The 24,451-nt window shown below is 42.5% G+C and overlaps 1 protein-coding gene and 1 long non-coding RNA gene across 4 annotated transcripts in view; one reads left to right on the top strand and one right to left on the bottom strand.

The window, feature by feature from the left end:
* Positions 1 to 24,451, top strand: part of Palmd (palmdelphin) — a 51,827-nt gene that overhangs the window by 2,034 nt on the left and 25,342 nt on the right. Inside the window, exons 2-3 of the mRNA NM_001025688.1 lie at positions 13,807 to 13,887; positions 18,335 to 18,459. Of these exons, the coding sequence (NP_001020859.1) occupies positions 13,807 to 13,887; positions 18,335 to 18,459 (206 nt within the window). The remainder of the gene's footprint in view (positions 1 to 13,806; positions 13,888 to 18,334; positions 18,460 to 24,451) is intronic.
* Positions 689 to 14,978, bottom strand: LOC102548639 (uncharacterized). Of its 3 annotated transcripts, none has more exons than XR_010063932.1 (3): positions 13,758 to 14,978; positions 5,202 to 6,540; positions 689 to 4,616 (listed from the first exon to the last, which is right to left on the bottom strand). It is a non-coding gene; the product is annotated as an uncharacterized LOC102548639 (long non-coding RNA). The 3 variants fall into 3 exon arrangements; XR_005501231.2 differs by lacking the exon at positions 13,758 to 14,978 and having other exon boundaries at positions 689 to 1,571; positions 4,537 to 4,616; positions 5,202 to 12,097; XR_010063931.1 differs by lacking the exon at positions 13,758 to 14,978 and having other exon boundaries at positions 5,202 to 12,097.

The raw sequence follows: 24,451 nt of genomic DNA, 5'->3' as shown, positions 1-24,451 counted from the left end.
ATTGAGGGTTCAGATGCAGTTAGAGATAGAAGGTAGGTTGAAATGCCTTAAAAGGAATTGAGTAGATAGGCAGGTTCCTGAATATAGAGATATTTTCACTATTAAAATTAATAAACTTTTTAAAATTATCCCACAAGCCCAAACATACCCCATTAGAGTTAATTAAGTCTTTGAAGTATAGTCATGAAATTTAACTTGCACGTAAAATTCTTGCTTAAAGCCTGTAGGGTAAAAACTGGCAAAAGTTTATAGGAACGAATTTCCATTAGCCTCCGCCTCAAAGGGCCCGGTCACATTTGTCACCACCTAGAGGGGAAATAGAGTAGTTCCTCCGTATCCATGGAAACAATACAGCCACTCTCCTCCTGGGCACCCTGGGAATGCCAGCTTTCTCCACCCTGGCCTGGCTCAGGAAGTCACCCCCGCTATTCGTTCTTCCTAGGAAAAGAAAATACGTTATACCCAGAGAACTTTCAAGAGTTATCTCACTTTTGAAAGGCATTAAAATCACAAAGACTCAAAGATAATCATTGAACTGCTCTCCTGTACTGAAGTAATTTTTATATATGCCGATGACAGCGATAGACGTTAATTCCCTAAGACACCAAGACTCAACAACACAGAGACTTCCCTGTAGGACAAAAACAACAAACGTGGACACTGCAAGCGCCGTTTGATTTTTTTTTTGTATTATTGTTGAATTGTGATCCTTTAACTCCCGGCAATAAAAATGAAATAAGCAGTAAGTATTGTGCTTATCCCACAGAGGTTTCAAATGACTAAAAAGATATTCTTGTTACTACAGATAATTGAAAATTTTCATCTGCATGTAGTTTGGCTAAGCCAAGCGACATTTTCTCTTAAAATATTGTAAGCCACTGGCTTCCTACACCAGTAGATTTAATTTTAAGATTATTCATAAATTTTCTCAACGATTTAGAGACCACGAGGGACAGTTATGAAAGGACTCAGAAAGGATTATCTGAAGGAGGGCACTATGGTCTGGATGCTCTGAACTGACTTTGATTCAATCGCCTTCACATTCTGCCTTCATCGCTCCAACCCTCGAGCGGCTCCTTGTCAGCTAAACTGATGATCAAAACGCTTGTTAGTCAATGAGTTCCGTTCCCAGCTAAAATTTGAAAACAAGACAACTTTACACCAATTAAATAGTATACTTAGAACTTCAAAACACACTTGAGGCTAATTCAAGTTAGTATACATTTGACAAATGACTGAGTTTTATATGGACAAAGGGCTGTTGAAATAGACTTTTAATAGACTTTTACCCACTATGTAGCCATGGATGGCTTGACACCATTTAGACTAACCTGACCTTGAATTCACAGAGATCTGCCTGCTTCTGCCTCCAAAGTGCTGTGATTCAAGGCGTCAACATACCCAACATGGAATCGATATTTAGTGTTACTGGAAACGGTGATACCAAACTCTCGATTATTTTGAGAGATGTGGAAGAAGGCAGGTCACACTGACACGGTTCACTACAGTTTACTCTCTGGTAGTAAGCGCGGTCCAAGGTGAAGAATAAAAACTGAATCCTGAGTGGGTTCCTAGAGAACAGAAAGATCCCTTTTTAGCTGAGTAGCACCAGTCAGCCCACCTCCCCTTCCACATTCCCGTCTCTTCATAACTCTGGGAATGTTGGAAAATGCAGTACTTAATATGGAAGGACTCAAATGGAACTGCCCCTACATCTTAACTCTCTGAAGATTATAGATCTGTAAACGCAAGGCATTTCTGGGAAATGTGATGAATTCTGAGAACTACTGTCAATTTGCAGAGAACGGACCCAATTAGAAGAGGGGCAATGGGTTGGCTGGTATGTTGCTTCTTACTTAAAGGTTTAGCTTTGATGGTGAAGGATGTGTCTATCAACTCGTTTGCTCACACTTTAATTCAGTTTGTGACTGTGCACCGAGTCTTATGCATTTAAACTGAAAGTTTTATGAAAAAACTCCGGGACATCAGGAGTGAGGATGGGGGTGGGCAGCCGTTGTGAGTGGAGTGGTGAGGTGGAGTGGACGGGGTGTGGAACTTCCAAAGAGGGTAGCACCTGGGCTCAGGCATGAAGGAGGTGGGCTCTGTCAAGAGTTAGACCCCAGTAGGAATCTGAAGCCAGAGCACCTGCTGAGGCCTCCCTCCCTTTGGCAAGGGGCCACAGAAAGTCCTGACACAGCGATCTGAGCCAGATCTGTGGGCCAAAGCTGCCCATGACGCAAAACAATAAGGCTCTCTCACATTTCCCTGGATCCACTCCCTATTTCTTTCCACTCCCAGTGAATATTTTCTTGACTTGTAAATATAGGAATTTAGGAGGCAAGAAGTTCTTGCATAAACCAGAAGAAATCTCCCAGTTTAAAAATAAAGCATGTTAAAATCATAACATAATACTAACTCTCGATACTGCTTCAGCTCATAGTCCCTGGCCACTTCTACTCACCTTATGTTTCTGTCAATATTTGGGAATTGTCTAAGTGTCAGCAAAGTAATTAATCACCCAGAAGCAGAACTTCCTGTTGAAATGTGCAGGCTCCAGCACAGAACCAAAATGCAAGAACCCAATATTTTGAGATTTCAAGGCAGTGACACCATAAGTATTAGAATGAGAGCTGACTTCTGAGCACACTGTCTCTTGTGACTTCACACACGTCCAAGACACCACTCCTGTTTGTGTATTCCAGGCCCAGCATATCCACCCTGTTCGTTTTACCTATGCAAATGAAACAGTGAATCACAGGGCAAGCCAACCTGGTTACTAACTGTATACCTCTTAATAGTGTGTGGGCTACCTGTGTAGTCTTGTGTAGATGTTTGAAAACTTGGTGTTTACAGGGGTGTTTAATGCACCGTTGTTAAGCATACCTCTGTTAAAACATAGCTACAAAGATAGTTCCAATTTGTCGTGAGCGTGAAGACACAGCCCTCTCCTAAAGAGACCCTATGCCAGACTGTTCAAACAATGAAGCTCTGCAGTTTTCCACAGTGCTGTACCAAGATTACATGCTCCTTCCAGAGAAGGAGAGGTTTCTTCAAACAATGTGCCAGGCCATCTTTCTTTGCCAAGCATAACACCCACCAACACAGGAGGTCATGGGATGAGGTACAATAATTTTGATAGCCCATTAAGGAAGCTGGGTTTTTTTTTAGAAGGTTTTTCCAATGTGCTACTAAATGATAAAGCTACTCTGTTAGATCATCTACTGACAGAAGTTCTTGGACCTCACTGGATGGTCTAAAGAAAGATATGGTTCTTTAGAAAACTATGACTGAGTGTTTAAATACAACCTAAAGAAATGTCGCATATTCCACTGCTAATAGTGAAACAGATTTCCACTTTCCCATCTCCAAGTCTCAAACCACACTCAGGATGAGTGTTTTGAGTGGGGCAAGAAAAATCCCTGGTGGATTCGTCACTGAGCAACGTCTTCTAACACAAACCAGTTTCCTTACTACCTGTAAGTCTCCTCCCACATCCCTCTGTCTGCCATGAGTAGAAGTGGGCAGGGGCATCTTGTGCCATCTCAGAAGGACTTGGGACAGTTTTACAAAGGTCTGAAGGAATTCAAAGTCAGTTCTCAAAAGTTAACAACCCCACCACCACCACCACCTCATACCTGTTAGTCATTTCCCTCTTGCCAGAATGGATTAAATCCAGGACATCTTTGCGTCTTTCAGTACTCTAACAATTAACTCAACAGTAGCTGATATACAATGATAATAATAATAATAATAATAATAATAATAATATCAAATACAATCGAGCTGCGAAGTGGGAGGGGCAAGCTAATCTGTGACCTGCTAAATAGGTTTTGGTTTTTACTGAAGACCCAGCCAATTTTACCAGAGCCTTTTAATAACTCAGGGACTTGCGATTGTGAACTGTTACTATTTGTGATGTCACTGTTCATTAGAATAAGCAAGGAAGGTTAGACAGAGGGGTAAACCATCATAGTGCTAAAGTGTTAAAATGTGCTGCTAGGTTAGGAAAGGAGATTTAAATTTGCAGACTACAATGAGGTTGGAAACCAGAACATTTTAATTCATCCTGTAAGTAGTAGCAGTAACCCAAAGCCCTACTGCCATGCCGACTTAAGGACGAAGGTTCGGGGGCTGGAAAGACGGCTTGGCAGAGAACCTGGTCTTCTAGAGAACTTGGGTTGGATTCCCAGAACTCATACGGTGGCCCAAGTCTCTTTAACTCCCTTTCCAGGGACCTAATGCTCTCTTCTAGCCCCTGCAAGCACTAAACACATGATACATAGACAATCACACAAGAAAAACACCCACAGGCATTTTTTAAAGATACAAGAAAAAACCATAAATAACAATAAAAATCAACCTATGTTATTTTTACAGTAGGGAATTAGGTGAGCCTTAACTACATGCAGGGATCATGAAAGGACCCAGGAATCAGTGGTTTCCTTCTGCACAGTCTCTTTATTCATGCCCAGTTGCTGCATGCCCTGCACTTCCGGTGTGGCGGCTCTGGATGCTCTTCCTATGGGAACAACTCACCAGGTTTATTCCTTCTGTCCATCCACGTTGGCTCCAGACACGAAGGCCACAGAGGTTTACTCTACGATCTCCCGAGTTTCCTAAAAACATTTTTTAATAATAAAATACCAGTCCACTCTTACTTCATTCTTGAAAACTTGCTACAGAAAGATTTCTGGGTAGTTTCCTTTATATGTTTGTTGAATTTAGTTTCAGTTTTCCATCTGTCTTCTTTCAGAGCACTGCTTTTACAAAAAAAAAAAATACTAAGAAAGTTGATTTCAAGAAGGTAGTTCAGTTGGTAGATGCTTGCTGATCAAGTGTGACCAGTTCATTTTAACCCTCAGAACCCACATTACAAAAGCCCTGGTGTGGTAGGGCATACTCTTAATCCTGGGAAAGTAGAAACAGTCAGATGCTGGGGGCTCACTGACAAGCCAGCTCTAAGCCAATGAGACATCTTGTCTTAAAAACCAAGGTGGGTGGAATCTGAAGAATGATTCTCAAGGACCTCTGGTCTCCATATGCACATGCACACATATGTGCAGTGCTCACACACACACACACACACACACACCACACACACACACATGTCAGTTTCAAATTAATATTCCTTTCTGTTAATATTTCCACACAAACTTTCAAAACAGTGTGCTTGAATTCTTTTCATTGCTGTGATAAGCTACCTGAGAGGCCAACCAAGGGAAGAAAGATTTATTACAGCTCAGAGGTTCAGGAGTGCAGTCCTCTGGTGTTCGGCTCCACGCACTCAGACAGAGACTCCTGATGGCAGAAGAACTGAGAGGAAAGGACTGCGAACCCAAGCAGAGCCTTCACAGGCTCCGCCCCCAGGGGCCTGCTTCCTCTACCAAGAGGTTGACCTATGGGTTGCAGCCCCTTTGAAGGTCAAATGACCTTCTCACAGGAGACACCACAGATCACTGGAAATCACAGAGATTTACATTATGATGCATAACAGTAGAAAAGTACAGCTGTGATGTAATAATGAAAATAATTTTATGGCTGGGCGAGGTCAACACAACATGAGGAACTGGGCTTACGGATCAGAGTAGAAGGAGGGTTGAGACCATTGTGCTAGCTAGTCCTGTCTCCGGAAGCTCCAACCACCACCCACATCAGAGTCACTAGCTGAGGTTACTGAGAAATCACCCCAGGACCCCATGGGAAACAATTCATAGTCACACCATAACAACCGGACTTTGTTTGAGGCCATGGGGAAGTCACAAAATACCGAATTCCTGTGATCTAAGTGCCTTGGCTCCTGGGTTTTTCCATATACATTATAGAAATAAACATGGTCCCAACCTCACAGAGAACTGAAGAAGACTAAATAAATTAATGTGTTTATGTGTTTATGGCATTAGGTGGTTCCAGACACACTTAGTCAGTGTTAGCCATTTATTTATTTATTTATTTATTTATTTATTTATTTATTTATTTATTTATTATTTATCTAATTGGACTGCTACAATCTTCATTATCTCAGGATCTTGAAATAATTAAACCACACAGGGGAGAAAAAGTGAGTTTCAAATATTTGGGTTTGTTTTGGTTTCGAGTGCTAAGGATGAAGCAAGATCTTTTACTTACTAGGTAAACAGTAACATTAAGTAAGTTACATCATCACCCCATGTCTTTACAGGATCAAATCCCGCTTCCTGGATATTCCTATCTAAACACCACATCCCATGTTTAAATAAAACTCATTCTGCAGTGTTGCCAGGGGATAGTCAATATGTTTTATCAGTCCTCCAATACTCTTAATTAACCTTTATACCCCTTCCAAAAATTGGGACATTTCCCATTTTGCGTCTTTTGACATCTTTCACTTTACCCAAGGTTGCATCATTTTTTATAGTCATGTTTATTAGTTTTTCTTCCCTCAGAATTGAAGCCCACCAGAGACTGAAACCAGGGTCACTGTCAGAGGTCCCATTTCCTCTCAAGCATCATATTCTCCTTAGGCACTCATGTTCTGGTCTTTCTAGGATCAAAAATCTCGCCCTTAAAGACATGAAAACAAAATATGAGTGGAACAGTCTCATTTCATCTGTCATCTTAATACATGTTATAAAGTATATATCATCACTATATATCATTACTACCTCTATTATTGTCATTAGCATAATGCAACACACGCACACACACACCAATTGTTCTGTGGTTCTCATCTGTGTGGATCTGAATTTTTGCAGTATTTATACTATTTTTTTTTCTTTTCTATTTTTCGGAGCTGGGGACCGAACCCAGGGCCTTGTGCTTGCTAGGCAAGCGCTCTACCACTGAGCTAAATCCCCAACCCGCAGTATTTATACTATTAAATATGGTTGCTACCATTTTATTTTTGTTTTCCATTCTGTGAGATAATTGGGAAGAGTCTCAGTTAGATGATAAACTACTTAAATGGGCTTGTTTTTGCTTGATCCATAGCTTTCTTCTCTTCATTGCTGACACGGTTTTTCATTGAGGTAGATATTTCCATTTACAAGTTGCCCAGGCCTCGTGATCTGCCTACCCTATTGACGTTCCTTTTTCAAGAACTCTTTTCCAATGCTGGAATCAGGATCCTACAGGCTGGGCAAGGGCTCTGCCACTGTGCCATCCTCCACCCACCTGAAGGATTTTTTTAAATAAGTTTTTCCAAGAGCTCTTTAGGTCTACTTTCACTAAAATTCCGTAAACTTCTTCAATGAGTCAGAATTTGTCTCTAAGAATCGTGTGCCTGCCTAGTACTCTCAAGGCTATGGTTACTTAACACATCCTCCACCAGCTCAGCTCATTGGTGGATTGTAAATTCAAATAAGCAACTTCTAGTGTTCTTCTTCTGATACTGGGGGTGAAAATAACGACAAATGGGTCATGATGTCACAAGCTACTCTGCTTCTAAGAGGTTGAATCTGAAAACATTTGACTAATCAAATGCTCCCATCGTTCCAACCTGCCCCTTCCGGTTTCTTCAGGAAGACACCATTAATGTGTTCTTCCTGTCCAAGTAGGATCTGTAAAATCAACAGGATGCCTCTTTCTTTACCTTCACCTAAATTTACCTGCTGTTCTCGCCCAGGCCTTTCCCTTCCTTTATGGAGAGAGTACTAAGAAGTGAATGGAGTCCAGGATTGTAAATTCATGAGCTCTTCTTACTTATTAAGAAAAAGCTTATTAAGCAAGTTGCTTTATTGTACTACCTAAGATAAACTCTTACTGGTCAAATGAAGTATTTGGACCGTGTGAGCAATAAATCTCATACAGCTTGCATTGCGTTTACCTTCCAAGTGCTTCTTTTAGTCATGTGGTCCAATTCATCAAGTTTCATTACAAATAATACCTGACTGAATCTAAAATTTCCTGAGCCTAAGAGCTTCACAGAGGATCTTCCCCGGCCTTCCTTCTTGAAAGCATAGGCATCAGCACAGGACACACCAAGTTCCCAGCACAAAGATTTATTTGCCCCAGAGGGACAAAAGTCAAGGAATATGAGACAAGGGGGAGGAAAGAAACAGGACAAGGGAGAGTGAAACAAGTCATTCACCCAGAAGGACAAAAGACTAGCTCTGGAGAGAGAGAAGACAGATGTGGCCTATAGGCAAATGGCAGTTTATAAAGAAAAATGGGAAACCCATGTGTTAGGATGAGATTTAATTTTAGTTGGGTGTGTACATTAGGGTAGCTAACAGGGAGCTTTTGATTGCTGATTGCTCGACTTCAATACTTCGATAGCTAGGCCTTAATGGTCCACCTCAGAAAGAGGAAATAGCTAAAAGTAAAGGGGGGGAGAGTAGACCTTGGTGGCTTGGTTTAGGGAGAGGGAATTGGGGAAAAGGGGAAAAGATCAAAACTGTTGGCATCATGTTTGCTGTGCTCTGGCCTGCTAGAGCCCTTCAGTCCTCTCGTAAGACAGTATCCCCAGCATGCTGTCATCCGTCTCCCAAAGCTTCCCCTCCTTCATCTCCACTCAGAGCCGTCTTTTCATCTCCCTCCACCCAGGGGCACCTCCAACTTGGTAGGAATTCCAAAGTCTTCTATCCTTCCCTGAATATCCCGTTTCTGTGACTGAATCCACTCTTCTCTGAAACTGTGTCCCACTCGAGCTTTGCCTCCCCCTCCTCCATATGTCTCAGAATCCACTCATTCTGCTTCTTCAGTCCAAGTGTTCACGGCCTTGTGGCAATAGTCTGACCAGGTCTCCTTCAACTCCCCTACACCACAGTGAGGCTGTGCTCAACTTCCATAACTAGGAGTGTAACTGTTCTTCCTTTCTCCCTGAAAACTCTTCACTGCTTGCTATCTCAAACCTAAATAAGTACCAGGCCCCTTGTCATGGCAACTCAAGATTGTCCATCAGCAATCTGCTCTTTTCTTGTTATTTATTCTTAGTTTATTACATGCTACTCCGATGTAGAAATGTAGCTGTCATATTTGCTGTTCCAAATAATGTCCTGTGTTCCCATTTCAGACTCTAGCTCACACCGGACTTTTGACTTGATTGCCCTGTCTCCCCATTCTCTAGTCCCCAGCCATCACCCAGGCTGTCCCACATCCTCTCCTGACCACATCGGCTAGAAGCTCTTCCAGTCTCTTTTCAACTTCATAGGGCCAACCTTTTGCCTAAGTTATGACTGTCACTATGATTTTCAGACAGCAGTTTCCTACAGAAATTATCTTTCTTCTTCATGAGAATGTTAGAAAAGTCTCCACTTCTGAATTAGTAAGTATAGTGTGCGTGTGTGTGTGTGTGTGTGTGTGTGTGTGTGTGTGTGTGTGTGGATTGCTTGTATGAATGCAGTCACATGCATGCCCCATGCACATGTGGAGGTCACAAGACAGTTTTCAGGAGTCAGTCCTCTCTGTAGCATGCAATTATTAAAAATCAGTCTTCACTATTGCTGGCTATTCTCCAGCCACGGTGGTCTCCCCGCCCTCATGGCTATTCCCAAGTGCTGGTCCACCAATCTTCCTGCAATTTGCTTGCCACTGAACCACTGTGTCTTCCCAACCATCCGACCCCTGCAGCTAGCTGCCACCAAACCGCCCAGCACTCCAAAATTTCCACGGCTAGCTGGGAGCACACTCTCACCAACCCATGCTTCACTGTGGTTAGCTTTCTTCTGGAGCTCAGCTGAGTCGCCTCTTCGAAATGGAAAACACCCACAATCTTAGTTTAGAATCAACAGATAACACAACCACTGGGCATGGAATCTATTGTCCTAAGCTCATCAACTATTCTACATTAGAAATCTTCTGGTGGCAGATTCTGGTGGATTCCGCCACCAGATCTAACAGTCCTCGACCGACATTTTATCCGCTTTCGATCCCCTCGAAGTCTAAAAGGAAGTGTCCTCCTCCTGCATTCCCTCTTCCTCTCTCGGACCAGAAGGCCCACCTCCTCCTCACCCAGTGATTAGCTTCTCATCTTCTTTATTATTCAGTTAATTAGGGAGGAATTCCACTGCATCCTTCCACCTTATTAAAGCAAGGGTCTCTCCTGTCTGTCTCCCATAGGAGACACCATAGGAGACCTGGAATTACAGATGAGTGCAGTCACATCTGGCTTTTATTTTTAAGGCCGGGTCTCTCTCCATAGCCCAGATCCGTGCTGACCAAGCTGTGCTTAAACTCACATTGATCTGCGTGCCTCTGAATTCTGAGTGCTGGAATTAAAGAGATGGGTGACATTATACCTGGCTTGGCCTGGTAGGTTTTGTAGGAGTGGGGTAGGGAGGTTTCTGTCTGTGAAACCTTGGCTGTCCTGGAACTCACTACGTAGACCAGACTAATCTCAAACCCACAGAGATCTGCCTACCTCAGCATCCTGAGTGCTGGGATTAAAGGAGGGCACCACTGTATGCAGCCAGCCTATTCTTTAAATGTGATCTCTGGAGGTCAAAGTTAGCTCGTCAGGCTTGCATACCAAACACTTTTGTGCACTGAACCATCTTGCCAGCTTCTCAATAGTTTTGAAACACTGCAAAACGCCTACTGATGTGAATATTACATTTGTACCTAAGTATTGGATAAATTAATAATAAAATAACTTAATATAAATCCTGCCTGGAAGAATCAATCATATGTGAATATTACGGATCAATAATTAATCAGCAACATCTCTGCAATATATTCCCAAGTATTATGCTCACTTTTATGAAATTCAAGATTGGGTTAATATCATTGTGTACTACATGGACATCACGACTTTCCGTTGCACAAAGTGAATAGATTAATTTTCCGAGTAAGAGGTATGGGCTGAAGAGACAGTTCAGCCATAAAAGGCTAGGCTCACAAACAAAGTAAGAGGTAGTCTTTAACAGAATTGATATTTCTGGCTCTCAACTGCTGAAATGAGCTAAGTAAAGCAACCAAAAATCCAGGCAGTTGTTCATGGAACAAAACTCTAGTTGGTCAAAAACGTCTAATTGTACACCGATGATGTAATCAATAATGAAAGTCACAGGAATAGTCACAGTAATAAATGCCCAGCACGCTGAGTCTTATGTTAGGAAAGTCTGGGGAAGCAGTAGCACTGCACAGCTAGATTTTCCTCCACGCTTATTTGGAGAGGGTCTAGCTGGCTGGTAACTTCTGGCACAGTAGCTGTAGAGCTCTGTATAAAACTTAAGGTTGACTCTAAAACTAAATTGTTCCCAGAGCATTTTCAGTAATGCTTCTATATTACTATCAAACTTAGCAAAGGAATAATAACCTACTGCTCATTAATACCTTATAAGAAAAAAAAAGCCACTCCTATCTTAAAATAGGATCATGCTATAACCTTCCCACCTGCTTCACTGATGGGAGGGAGGCATCACGTTACCTTCCAAGGACAAAACACTCAGATTCCCAAGCAACACTTGCATAATCCCCACGTTGCCAAAACATTTAGAAGTTCCGCCTCTACCCACAGTTTCCACTCCTTGATTACTAACCCCAAGAGAAAATCAGCAGAACCTGGCAGCCACAGAGAGTAAGGAGGTATCCCTGGCTTCTGACTTCTGCGATCACTGAACCACATGTCCTGTGCACCTCTCTGTGAGCTACCCCTGGAGAAGAGTGAGGAGTGTCACTCCTAAGCAACTAAACTAATAACAATAGGTCCTCCTCCTGAGGCCCTGTCCTGAGGCTACCTCCCCAACCTTAAGGCTTCAGAATACGGAGAACAGAGGCAATGGGGCTTGCTCAAGGAGTTTCTTAACTTAAATGCTACAATGGCCCAGTTAAGAGTGCCGAGGCTGATCACAAGTTGTCCAGGTTCAAATCCTGACTCCATCACTTGGCAGTTATGAGAATTTGAATAGTTAATCTCCCTCAAACATCCATTTCTTCCTTGTCCAAAAGAAAATCCTTATTTTCTTTTGTTATTATAACTTTGTTATTATAACTTATTAAGTTATATAGTGCCTATGGGGAACTAAAATGTCTGGCACAAATTGCTATGAATACTTTCTCAATGACAATGGAGAATTGGCTCACGGAGTTTTTACAGAATGTTGTGACCAATGACTAGACTATATGCACCCCGTCCGCCACCCCCACCCCCACCCCCACCACACCCACACACCAAAAAAAAAAAAAAAAAAACCTAAAATTTAAAAAAGTGGTTCTGGGAGCTGGAGAGATGGCTCAGCGGTTAAGAGCACTGACTGCTCTTCCAGAGGTCATGAGTTCAATTCCCAGCAACCACATGGTGGCTCAACCATCTGTAAAGAGATCAGATGCCCTCTTCTGATGTATCTGAAGACAGCTACAGTGTACTTATATATAATAAATAAATCTTTAAAAAAGTGGTTCTAAAGGCCCAAGCTTCTTTGTTGCCAAGTTATTTTTCCCTCCAAAGGCTACTGTTTACAAAAATTTTAAAAGAACAATGTTGATGAAGTCTCCTATTCTTCCTGCACGCAAAGGGAAACCCAGTGAGCATCTGAGGATTAACGTGTTGTTTTTCAACAAATGTACCTGAACTTCCACATCAAATATGAAGAGTTTTTTAATCTTCAAAGGGCTCACGCCAGGAAGCTGTGTACTTGTCTCAATAACGCTGCCAAAGAGTCTCACACTCTTCCCTCAGCACGAGCTCCCGGCGGGGCCTCAGAATACTTTTTTTCAGACGCCTTTGTTGGCCACAAAATTTTATGCACCGAGAATTTTGAGTTTTGAGAGCAGATTTAAGACAAACCCTTATAAATAAGATGGAGAATGAGATCACCTCAGGTTTCTTTTTTTTCCTTTTGTAATGAGAAAATAAGGATTTTTTTTTCCTTTTAACTTGGCTAAGCAAATGTATCGACTGTAGCCGGTATATCTCTAAGGCATTTGGGACCCATGGAAGCCAAGCGTGAGTCCGTGCTTTCTGTATGAATGCCAAGTTATGGAGTTATTTATTTAATACTCCTAGGCAGACAGAGAATTTTCACAGCTCCTCGTTTGTCCAGCATTCACATCTTATAAGGTCGGTACCTTCAGTTTCCCCATTTCACAGACAAGGTCACTGAGGCACCATGGGACTTTGTCCAATGCCATGAAGCAGATAACCAGAAGTGTCAGAAACCAAACCCAAACTGCCTGTTTAGTGTGGGTGCTGTTTCCTAGAGAATAGAACCCGCGAGCGCCACCATTCTGCTCATTTGTGTGGAAGAGGTTGTGAGGTTGTTGTTCAGTTGATTGGCTCCATGGTTCATTCACTGAGGTACTGTGTTCAGATTTGACGGAAAATATATCTTGCCATGAATTACTCTTCGCCACCTCAGTTAATGGAGAAGGGCATTATCTTAGCTCTCTTTCTTCATTGTCTTTCTCTTCTACAAGGAGGAAGCCACTCCACACTCTGGCTTCCTCGCTCTTTTGCTATCCTGTTTTCTACATGTGTAGGCCTTTCACCTAGCAATGTCTTCAACCCGTGTCAGGAGAAGTCTCCTCAGGCCCTGTTTCAAAACTCCCTCCTTAAACACACCTTCTGTTACTTCTCTCCTCAGTCTGTTTCACCAGCCTAATGAGGAGGGGAGAAACAGGGCAAAGAGAAAGAAAAATGGCAAAACTCCCATTAAAACACATTTTTGTGTTACGTTCCTTAAGATAAATCTCTTATGTCACTTCCCCCACCACCATCGCCCCCAACTTCTCTCTCCCTTTTCAAAAAAAAAAAAAAAAGACATTTTCAGTGCGGCTTCTTACCAAAGCCAAAATGTAAAGCTGCCTTGACCTTCAGACAGTGATGACCTCCAGCTACATACCTGGCGAAACTTTTAAAATTAATTACTCTTGACCTTTTCTTTGTTTCAGGATAAAAGAAAGATACAGGAAGAAATCTCACAGAAGCGTCTGAAAATAGAGGAAGAAAAATTGAAACACCAACATCTAAAGGTAACCAACATCCGACTTCCATTTTCTTTCAATGGTTTTGTGTTCAAATAGCCTGGCACCACTCATAAACCCACCCCACAGGAAAGTTGCTCTAGCAGAGGAAGATTTCCCAGGCCAGCTCAATCACCTTTCTAATCAGCAGGGAAGAGGCCAAGGAGGCCTCTGATATTTGCAAATTCGAGCAATACCTTTTAGCAAACCTGGAGAAGGTTGGGAACGTGGTCTTATTGCTTCTGTAAGGGAAGAGTTTCCAAACCTTCCTCAGTAATCTTGAGAATTTGGCCCTGTCGCAGCCTTGTTTAACATCCCTGGGGACTGGATCCAGCTAGGAAGTTCCTTTTGAAATGAATGAAAGGCCAACCCTTCCCCAGGGGCGGCAGAGCAGACAGTGTCTCGCCTGCTGGGTCAAGGGTGCTTGTCTTCCAAAGCTCCGTGCAATGAGACCAATGTTGTTTGCATATGGTTGGGTTTCTGTTTTATTTTGTTTTGACAGAACATGAGATCATCACCATAAATAAATCCCCATTTGAAAACTCAGACTTTACATCTTCCACAGGGTGTGGTCATTTTGTAATTAAAGCACATTGGGTTTCAACATTTTATTACGTAGTTTTAGCCACAGGATCCAAGTAAAGGACAAACAGGAGCTCCTTGTGAATAGGCCCAAGCAGGAAACTGTTCTTATCTGGCAGGGCTGCTATCAATAGATCGAACAAATTCCCTCAATGAACAATGCCACACAGTCATAAGATCCACAAACTTAAACTTGCCAGATTCAGCTAAATCCATTTTCCTAATGAAAAAAGTATGGGCCTCTGAAAAGGCATATCATTCAGTATTCTGGTTAACCTTGGTCCTCTGGATTCTGTTGACTCCTGTGTTCCTGTCGAAGGTGACATTTCCACTGTTTGATAGATGGTTGAAAGTCACAATTAACCTGATAGCCTTACAAAGTGTCACACTGAATTTATGTTGCGTAGTAGACACACTCAAGAAATACATACACACCTAGAAAAATCAACGAAAACCAAAACGTAGCAATTCGAATGAAGTCAGTCAATTCTCAATGTTTGAAACTGATCCAAAATTATTTCTTTCTCTCCCTCTCTCCCTCCCCCTCCCCCCCCTCCCCCTCCCCGTTCCAAGGACACACATACACAATTTGGATCTTGCATTAAAGAGTTTCCTACTTCAGAGTAAGCCAATGCATATCTGGAACTCAAGGACTACTATCCTTGTAGTATAGAAGAGCATGTTAACTGCCAAGCTCACAGTAACAGGAAGAATGTAAATATTCCTTCAGCTTGTTTGTAGAAGCAGGTTTCACACAGGAAAAGGCTGACTCGCTCACTCAAAGATCCATTTCTGAGGTGGCCTTTATAACAGTACATGTCAAAAACAGTCCCAACAAAAACATGTAATCTTTTCTATTAATGTGCTTTCTGGAATCAAGAAGCATTTTCTAATCTAATCAACGCTTTTACCAAGCTTGGGACTGCTGTTCACTGTGGTGCAGATTATACACTGCGCCATACAAATGATCTGCTAAACACCAGCCCTCGACAGCCATACACTCTGCCCCAGGGCCTGCCTGTACCTGAAGCAAGAGGCTTTCATTTTTTTTTCTGACCCAAGATGTTCTCCACTTTCCTTCAAGGACCCAAAAGGGAAGAGATGAGGTGGAAAAGGAAATACCATGTCCTAATTCAAGAAATTAAGATTAAATTTAAGAAGACAAGTTAAACGGTTCTGTTTTTATTTAGACTATAAACATTAATTGTGTAAACTTGAGGTCGTCAAATCAGGTTTTCATAAAGAGGTAAGGTTTAAGTAGAGCCTCAGGATAAGCAGAATTTACATAGGTACAATGTTTATAGGGCCTTTTGGTGAGCAGATATTGATAAAGCACCTATTCCTTTCAAAGTACTACACGAGACCATAAAAATATAACAAAGCTTGTTCTGTGCCTTTAAAATAACTGACATATGACTCATAATGACATTTGTCCTGTGGTCAACATTATACAAGGGGCATTGACTGCAGAGGGAATAAGGGCAAAGAGTGGCTATTTCAACATTCTTCCAGGTTTGCAGAAACCATTCCTAGTCCAACAGAAACCAGGCCCAATTCCAAAACCAGACTGAAGAATGTGCAAAAGTATGTTAAAAATCAACTTTACGCTATTTCACCAAGTTATGAAAGTTCTATCGGTGTCATAGTTACCAGCTTCTCGACTTTCTTTTCTATCCAGTTGTCCCGCCTCCTATGACTCTTCACTGCTCCCCAGAGCGCAAGCTAGTTCCTTATACCACAGTGGCACACGTTAAATAGCATAGGCACAGGCATGTGCAAGCATCTCCTCCTGTACAACATGCACACACACACGCACACATACACACACACACAGAGAGAGAGGGAGACAGAGAGACAGAGAGAGACAGACACAGAGAGACAGACAGAGAGAGAAGAGTGCCTGGATCATTTTGTACATGCAAATTTCCATTTATTAACATCCCAATCTAGTAACTCTGAGATAAATGTGCTGCAAACCCCCTTGTCTGTGATAGCATCCATCAGTAAAATACAGCCATTATAGACTTCTTTTTCTTTTCTATAAGTCCATTCAACTCACAGTAAAAAAGAAAACCAATTCATCCCAAGTCTACTGTAATTGATGAGTGCAAATGCAGCAACAGTTCAGGAGACCGTTCTGTAAAACCTGACCAGTGTGGCTTGCATGTCACCGTATCTCTTGTGGTTTCATTTAGTTACTAGGGATTTGGGCTCCGTTATCTGCCTTAGTGGTGATGGTGAGTAGACCCAGGCCCTCATACACACTAGGGAAACAGGCTACCAGGGAGCAGCAGTAGCAGCCCATAATATACCTCTTGACTGTGAACCTCATTGTCATGAAGTAGTTAACCTAGTGGTGTCATGAGATTACCGCGTGGCTCACCCAGCTTGGTGTCATCAGACTGTGCCATCGGAGTGTTTCTCAGATCAACAGGCAAGCGAGTGGTAAGGTCTTATGGACAATCCATAAAGACTGGAACTCACTCATGCATCAGGATGGATTTGCTCGTAAATAAGGTTTAAAGGGCAGGAAAGATGACTCACTTGGTTAAGTGCTTGCCATAGAAGCTCGGGGACCTAAGTTGAGATCTCCAGCACACATATAAAAATCCAAGCACACCAGTGGGCACCTGTAATCCTAGCTCTGAGAAAGTGAAGACAGGGGCTTGCTGTCAACCAGTCCGGCCAAATCGGTGAGCCAAATCCTATCTCAAAAATAAAGTAGAGAGCCAGCAAGATGACTGACTGGGTAAAGCTGTTTACTGCCAAGCCTGGTGACCTAAATTCCATCCCGGACCCATAGAGTTGAGGGAGAAAATGCGAGATGTCTTCTGACCTCCACATCGGAACTCGGGGCATATGCACCGCCCCTGTACACAAAATAAATAAGTAAAATGTAATTTAAAATACCAAGGTGGAGAACTGGAGAGGAAGACACCAGCAGTGACCTCTGACCTCCACATCTACCAGCACATGTGTGCATGTGTAGAGTCTCATACACAAGTATATACACAGAAATTTGTACACACTATAGACCACACATACACACACACACACACACACACACACACACACACACACACACATGCACTCATATGAGAAACTAGCTTCAGAAAAGAATGTAAAGGTTTCATAAAAAGAAAACACCAAATTTATGGAGGTAGGATAATGGGGAAAAAATGAGTCCTCTTTACTTTGCCCACTATTACAAGTCACAAAATTTGAAGGTGACAAGAGATTTTTTTTCCTAACATGTTGACAGATATAAGAAAGTGAATATCTTCTATCTTACACATTAGTTATCCTCAAATTCCATCAATAAATATAAATTAAAATCCATGTAATATTCTTATCTTGGTATCTTAAACCCCACACTAATACAAGCCTATGTTACTATTATCCACTGGGTCTGGAGAGGGAACAGTTTTGTAAAAAGCTCAACGCTGTTAGAAAGGTCTAGATTATCTGAGAAAAGACCCTTTGTGGCCTGTGTTACTTAGATGACATGACTGAAAAAGTCTGAAATGGTCAATAAAACACAACGATGTGGGCTCTTGCTTCACCCAGTGGTCTCTAACCCACGGTCTGTGCATTTATCTATAATCTCCAGACCACTTTATTGTGACAGATTTTTACATGATTGCAATAGTTATTTGTAATTATTGCAATATTTATTTGTTTCCTTTTTAAAGAAGAGAAGGGCCAGGAAGGTTACAAAGAGGGGGAAATGTCAGATTTATTGAGCCAAGTCAGTGGGAAAACCTAATCTCTGTTCATATGCCCACTGTTGCCGTGCATAAGACGTGCAAGCAGTGAGAAATTTGGGGAATTATTGGCAACTATAAGAACATATGTTTATATCCCCTGGCGTCAGAAAAAAGCCTTGAGGGAGAAATGGCTCCTGGACGGAATCGGCAGTGGAAAAGAACACGACGAGATGAAGAAGCAGAATCAGCAAGACCAGCACCAGACCCAGGTTCTAGAGCAAAGCATCCTCAGGTATGGCCCTACTGGAGCTCTTCTCAAAAGAGAGCTGGTGGTCGTCGAAAGAACGGGGAGGTTTACATATAAGATGGGGTTGTTAGTAATGCCACAAAAACGGGTGTCAGGGGAGGAAGATGTAAGGGAGGGATGTGTGTGCATGAGAGTGTATGCACATGCTCACACATGTAGACGCCAGACGTGAATATTGAGATTTGAGAATTTCATACAAATTCTTTTTATAATCACCCCTAAGTCCTTCCAGATAAACCCTTTCCTCTTTACCCCTAGAACTTCATTTGCTGTTGTTGTTGTTGTTGTTGTTGTTGTTGTTGTTGTTGTTGTTGTTGTCGTTGTCGTTTAAACCATAGGCCTCCACTGAAGCATGGTCAGCCTACCAGAAGCTGCACCTTTATAAAAACCTGGTTCTCCCTCTCACAGAAACCATCAGTCACCCACAGCTCCCAGTTAAGAGTGTGGGCTCATGGACCCTTTCCCATTCCGTGCTAGAATGTTGACTGTAGGTCACGAGAATCAATTGCTGTGTCCGACATGTCTTAGTCCTTGGAACCTGACTAGGGGTGGTGAGAGAATGAAGAAAGGACAGACACACATACAGAACGGCTGGTGTCAGGCGGGTAGTTCGTGTTTTGAAGGAGCCGCACCTACTGTGCGATAGCCTGGAACCTCAGCCCGTTGCTATGGATGCAGAGAGGGAGGAGTCAGCTAGTCAGGGTAGAAGGCGTCTGTAGGCAAGGAGTCTTGGGAAGAGGAAGCTGCAAGTGCTGGTTTCAGCACACACTGATTCGTCACTTGTGAACTCCAACATGGACGAAGGCTCTCCATTCCAAGTCTGACCTGTTTGATCAAGGCTTTACCAGTTTTCCACAGGTCTGAGGCACCGGCCCTTGCCCTGGCTCTGTCTGTGTCAATAGTACGTGCACTCAGGTCTCCATCTTCCCTTCATATATTCTCTTAGAGTTTTCTCAGCTCCCCACAGGCAATCACAGCTGCTGTGTGCTCATGATCCTGTCAGGTCCAGAAGACACTGTTTAACGCTAACCCTCCCACACGTCTTTCTCTGAAAATCCTTCCATCCCTTCTGTCTTGGTCAGTGTTTCTATCGCTGTGATGGAACGCCACAACCAAAGCAACTTGGGGAGGAAAGGGTTTAGCTGGGGGAGGAAAGTCATGTACCGCCAAAACATTACTCATCAACATAGGAAGTCAGGACAGGAACTCAAACAGAGCAGAAACCTGAGGCAGGAGCTGGTGAAGAGGCCATGGAAGGGTGCTGCTTACTAGCTTGCTCCCCATGGCTTGCTTGGCCTGATTTCTTATACAATCTAGGACCACCAGCCTTAGATGGAAGCAATGGGATGAGCCCTCCCCTATCAATCATTAATTAAGAAAATGAACTATAGGCTTACCTGCAGCTTGATCTTATGGAGATTTTCTTATTTGAGGTTCCCTCCTCTCAGATGACTTTAGCTTGCATCAAATTCACGTAGGACTATCCAGCGTACCCTCTTCCCTGATGGTCCCTGGGCCTTACGAAGGGGATGTGACATCGATGTGCTGTTTGTAGCTCGGTATTCCATGAACACTTGTCTGTACTTAGACCAGTTCTGGGTGTCTGCATTAATCATTATCTGTTCTACACGGGAATTTTTTTTTTCTGATATAGTCTGAGGTCTGCACTGGTCTATAAGGAAAGAGAGAGACACATTTTGAAGGAAACTTGATACTGTGTCAATTTTAGGAGAATAATAGTAGTTGATTCAGGGCTGGAGAGATGGCTCAGTGTTTAAGAGCGCTGACTGCTCTTCCAGAGGTCCTGAGTTCAATTCCCAGCAACCACATGGTGGCTCACAGCCATCTGTAAAGAGATCTGATGCCCTCTTCTGGTGTTTCTGAAGATAGCTACGGTGCACTTATATATAATGAATAAATAAATCTTTTTAAAAAAAATAGTAGTTGATTTGACCCTGAGGCCTGAGAACTCCCCAAACATGAGTTTTTGGCCAGATTTTCAGTACCAGGCATAAGGTTGCCCCTATGGAACAGGCCATAAATCCAATCAGAAGATAGTTTGTCCATCCCTATTTTTTTCTAGATAGGATGCCTCACAGAACTTGGATCTCACAGGATGAGCCAGACTGCAGACCAGCAAGCTTCCTGAATCACAAGTGTGGACCATCATGCTCAGCTTTTAAATAGATGCTGGGGACCCGAACTTGGGTCTTCACACTTGTACAACAAGCATTTTAATCACTAAGCTCTCTCCCTGATCCCCAAAAGATGGAATTTCTTGTGACTTAGTCATGACAGTAATTTAAAGTCCACACCTCTTCCAGGACCTCACTAAGGAGACACCTGTGGGACAGGCCTGGGCAGGGAGTGTGGAGTCTGAGTCTTCAGCAGACCTCACTCTCTCCATGCTCACCAGATCCTTCTAGTCCTAAAATGAACTATTTGGGAGGGAAGCCTGTTTATGTCTGACGACTTTCACTGCACTAGCTCGTTTACGTGCATCTTTATTTCATAGGTTAGACTGTTGGCTATGCTACCTCACTTAGATGGTTTTAAATGAACAACTACTAAAAGATAATGTAATTGAGAATTTTAGCTTCATTACCCCCAGCACTAGCTGTTTGCTCAGAGTGCTTCTAAGCAGTAGATTAAAAATATTTTCTTAAAAACCGAGAAATGGCAAGGACCGACTTCCTCCACAGTTGAGCCCTCCCGCTCAAACTTCGTACCCAGAGTCCATCCAGCTTAAGCTTGTGATTTCGTTCTCCATTCCCCAACACAGAATGGACCCTTATCTCTAACGACTCCCAGGCTAATCCCTGTAAGCCTTCCCGCCATGCTGACACCTCCTTGCTTCACTTCAGAATCTCCTTTTCCAGCCTTTCCAACATATCAAACACCTACAACTCCCCTTGTCCCTGATGATAGGCTAAGTGGCTGTACACAGTCAGCCTCCGGGGACAGGTCAAGGCAGCAATTCTGCGTAATCCCAGAGAGTTTACTAGGATTCTCTGATTGCCTTTTAGCTTCGCCTGAATGCTCCAAGAAGCACATAGCTTCTAGCTGGACTGATAATGGCTGTCTAGACAGGGCTCCTGTCTGATCAAGAATTTTAAAGAGGGAGGAGATGTTTAATGAGGTATAGAGGATATACTGTCCCCATTTGGTCTTAATAACCTTTAGAGAAAGACATCCATCACTTTTTGCCGAGATCTGAGAAAAAGCAGACGGGCCGGTATTCCCTCGTCTAGTTCTCTCAGTGCCTTCAAAATGTCACACATCGACCTTTGGAGACTCAGCTCTCACAGAAAGGTATTATCTCTCCTAGGAAGTCTTCAGCCATATTCTGTCCCTTTGTTCTTTCTCCCAAACCTGCCAACTCTCTTCTATTCTCTTTACCAAGTTGCCACTCCTAGCATTTTGCTATAACTTAATTTTGGACTTTCACGATGCTGTTAAGCCATCAGGACTCCTTAATGAGCCCCAGATTTATTTAGTCCACAGATAATAATAATAATGATGATGATAATAAAAATAGTTAATGGTGTTTGAAAGGGGCTGTATATGAAGTATTTAACTAAACGTATTTTAACAGTCGCAGCAATCCTAAAAACGACTCCATGTCAGATAAGGAAATGGGCTCAAAGAAAGTAGGGGACTTTATGCCCATCCACAGGGCGCATGAAGAACAGACAGCTCTAAATCCAGAGTTCTGCAGCTAGAAAAGAGAGTTCTCAGTACAAGAGTTTGGAAGCAATGACGCAGCTGATATGGGCTAGTATCAAAAATAATCAAATAACCAAGAGCTTTTCAAAAGACCTATCCTAAAGAGATGCATTAGAAAGGAATTAGTAGAGTCCACATCTTCATTGACCTCTAGAGGTGTGTTTATCTGTTTTTTTAATGTGCAAGAACAGACTGTTCTGAAATAAAATATGAGTGTGCATGATATCTGTGCCTTGTCTGTGTTGCAGCAGTCCCACAGATGCCCCCTATAATAAAATCCTGTTGCCAAGCAACTTTACCTGGCCACTGAAGAGTTTTTTCCTTGGGTCTTTCTAAAGCTGCTAAATACTCAGGTTCATGTTTTTCAATTCAATCTTCCACCCAAGTAACTACCATGGGGCTTAAGAAGCCCTTTTGACCAATAAAATCAGGAGGCTCCTACTGTTGCCTCCACAACCAACTGAAGCAATCAAAGTAAGCAGTCATGCCTCCTTCCCTGAGCAGAGAAAGAATCCAAGTGAATGCCTGTGATTTCTCACTTAGGTGCCTGCTTGGGAGTGACATTTGCTGCTCTGCCAGGCCCCTCAGCAAAAGGATAAGAGTTAAATGGGGACATCAAAATAGAAATGACGCCATTGCCTCAGAGTTCACAACAGGGCCAGACCCTGCCTGTGGAGTGTTCATTCCTTCTATCTATGTTCATGGTTTTGGTGACAGCTTGACCTGGGCTTCTAAATCTCCTCTACCACCCATGGAATGTGAGCCTAGCTATCTCCTTCCACCTCTCTCAGCCTCAGTTTCCTTCTGTGTAAGTTGGGACAATTGGAGCCACCATGGGACTCTTGGGAAAACAGTGATTTCCCTTACATATAGTAGGTGATCAATATAAATACTGATACACATATATAATATTACTCTTCATTGAAAGTATAGATCGAAGGACTAGGGAGCTGGCTAATTCTGTATGTGTGCAATGTTCTAGTTTAATTCCATGACCAAAAGCAGCTTGAGGTAGACAAGGATTTATTTGGCTTAGAGGTTGCAATCTCTCATTGGGGAAACCAGGGCAAACAACTAGAGGCAGGAAATGACACTGAGTCTATGGGGAATGTGGCTTACTAACCTGATAGCCCTAGCTTGCTCAGCAACCTTTCTTACACAGCCCAAGTACACTTTCCATCAATTACTAGTAAATAAAACTCCCACAAATCAGTCTGAGAGAGGAAAGGGTCCCCTTCCCAAGCATGTCAAGCTGACAACCGATATTAGCCATCCATCACAGCAATACGATAAGCTGAGTCAAGATTCCCAGCATCCATGTAATAAGCCAGGCATGGCTACCTGTAACCCTAACAACAGAGGCTGACACTAATGGGTGGGGAGGAGGTCCTTGCTGGCTATCGAGTCTAGCAAATCAGCATCTCCAGTTTCAGAGACCATGTTTCAAAAAGCAGAGAAGTATCTAGGTAAGGCATCCTAACATCAACCTCTGGCATTCATAAACACACATGCCCACCCAAGTGTGCATGAAAACACATACAGAGACAGAGAGACAGAGAGAAAGAGACAGAGAGACAGACAGATAGAGAGACACAGAGAGATAATATATATCAATTTTGTAAAGGGGTGTGTCTGGAGAGATGGTTCAGTGGTTAAGAGCAATGGCTGCTCCTGCAGAGGTCTTGAGTTCAATTCCCAGCAACCACATGGTGGCTCACAACCATTTGTAATGGGATCTGATATCCTCTACTGGTGTGTCTGAACAGCTACAGTATACTCATATAAAATAAATAAATCTTAATTAAAAAAAGAGGTCTACATAAGACTAAGCACAGTGCTGCTCACCTATAACCCCAGCACTTGGCAAAGGAGTACAGTTTAAAGCCAGTCTAGTTTGGGAGACCAGTGTAGGCAACATAAGATCCTATCTTTAAAAATTGTGTTTTTTAATTAAGAAAAATTCGGGAAAGTTAGGATATTTCCTAGCACTTTATCCAAGTAGGCTTATTATTTGCCTGCACTCTCTCACTTCTTTGAGTACAAAAACATCTTTTTCTTTATGTATGGGAGTACCACCAAGCTAGGATTCTTTCCACTTGAAGTAACTGATTAATATTCCCTATAACTTACTAATAGAACTTAGTTTCTCTAGTACACTTACAACACACCAAGCACTATACTAAACACTTTGTATATATGTCATGAAAATCTCACAACCACCTGTGTGGTAATTAACAAGCAGAAAAATTAA

This window comes from Rattus norvegicus, chromosome 2 (genome assembly GCF_036323735.1).
Source record: "Rattus norvegicus strain BN/NHsdMcwi chromosome 2, GRCr8, whole genome shotgun sequence".
Lineage (NCBI taxonomy): Eukaryota > Metazoa > Chordata > Mammalia > Rodentia > Muridae > Rattus > Rattus norvegicus.
The sequence above is the reverse complement of the archived record's forward strand: the minus strand, read 5'-3'. Positions and strand labels throughout refer to the sequence as shown.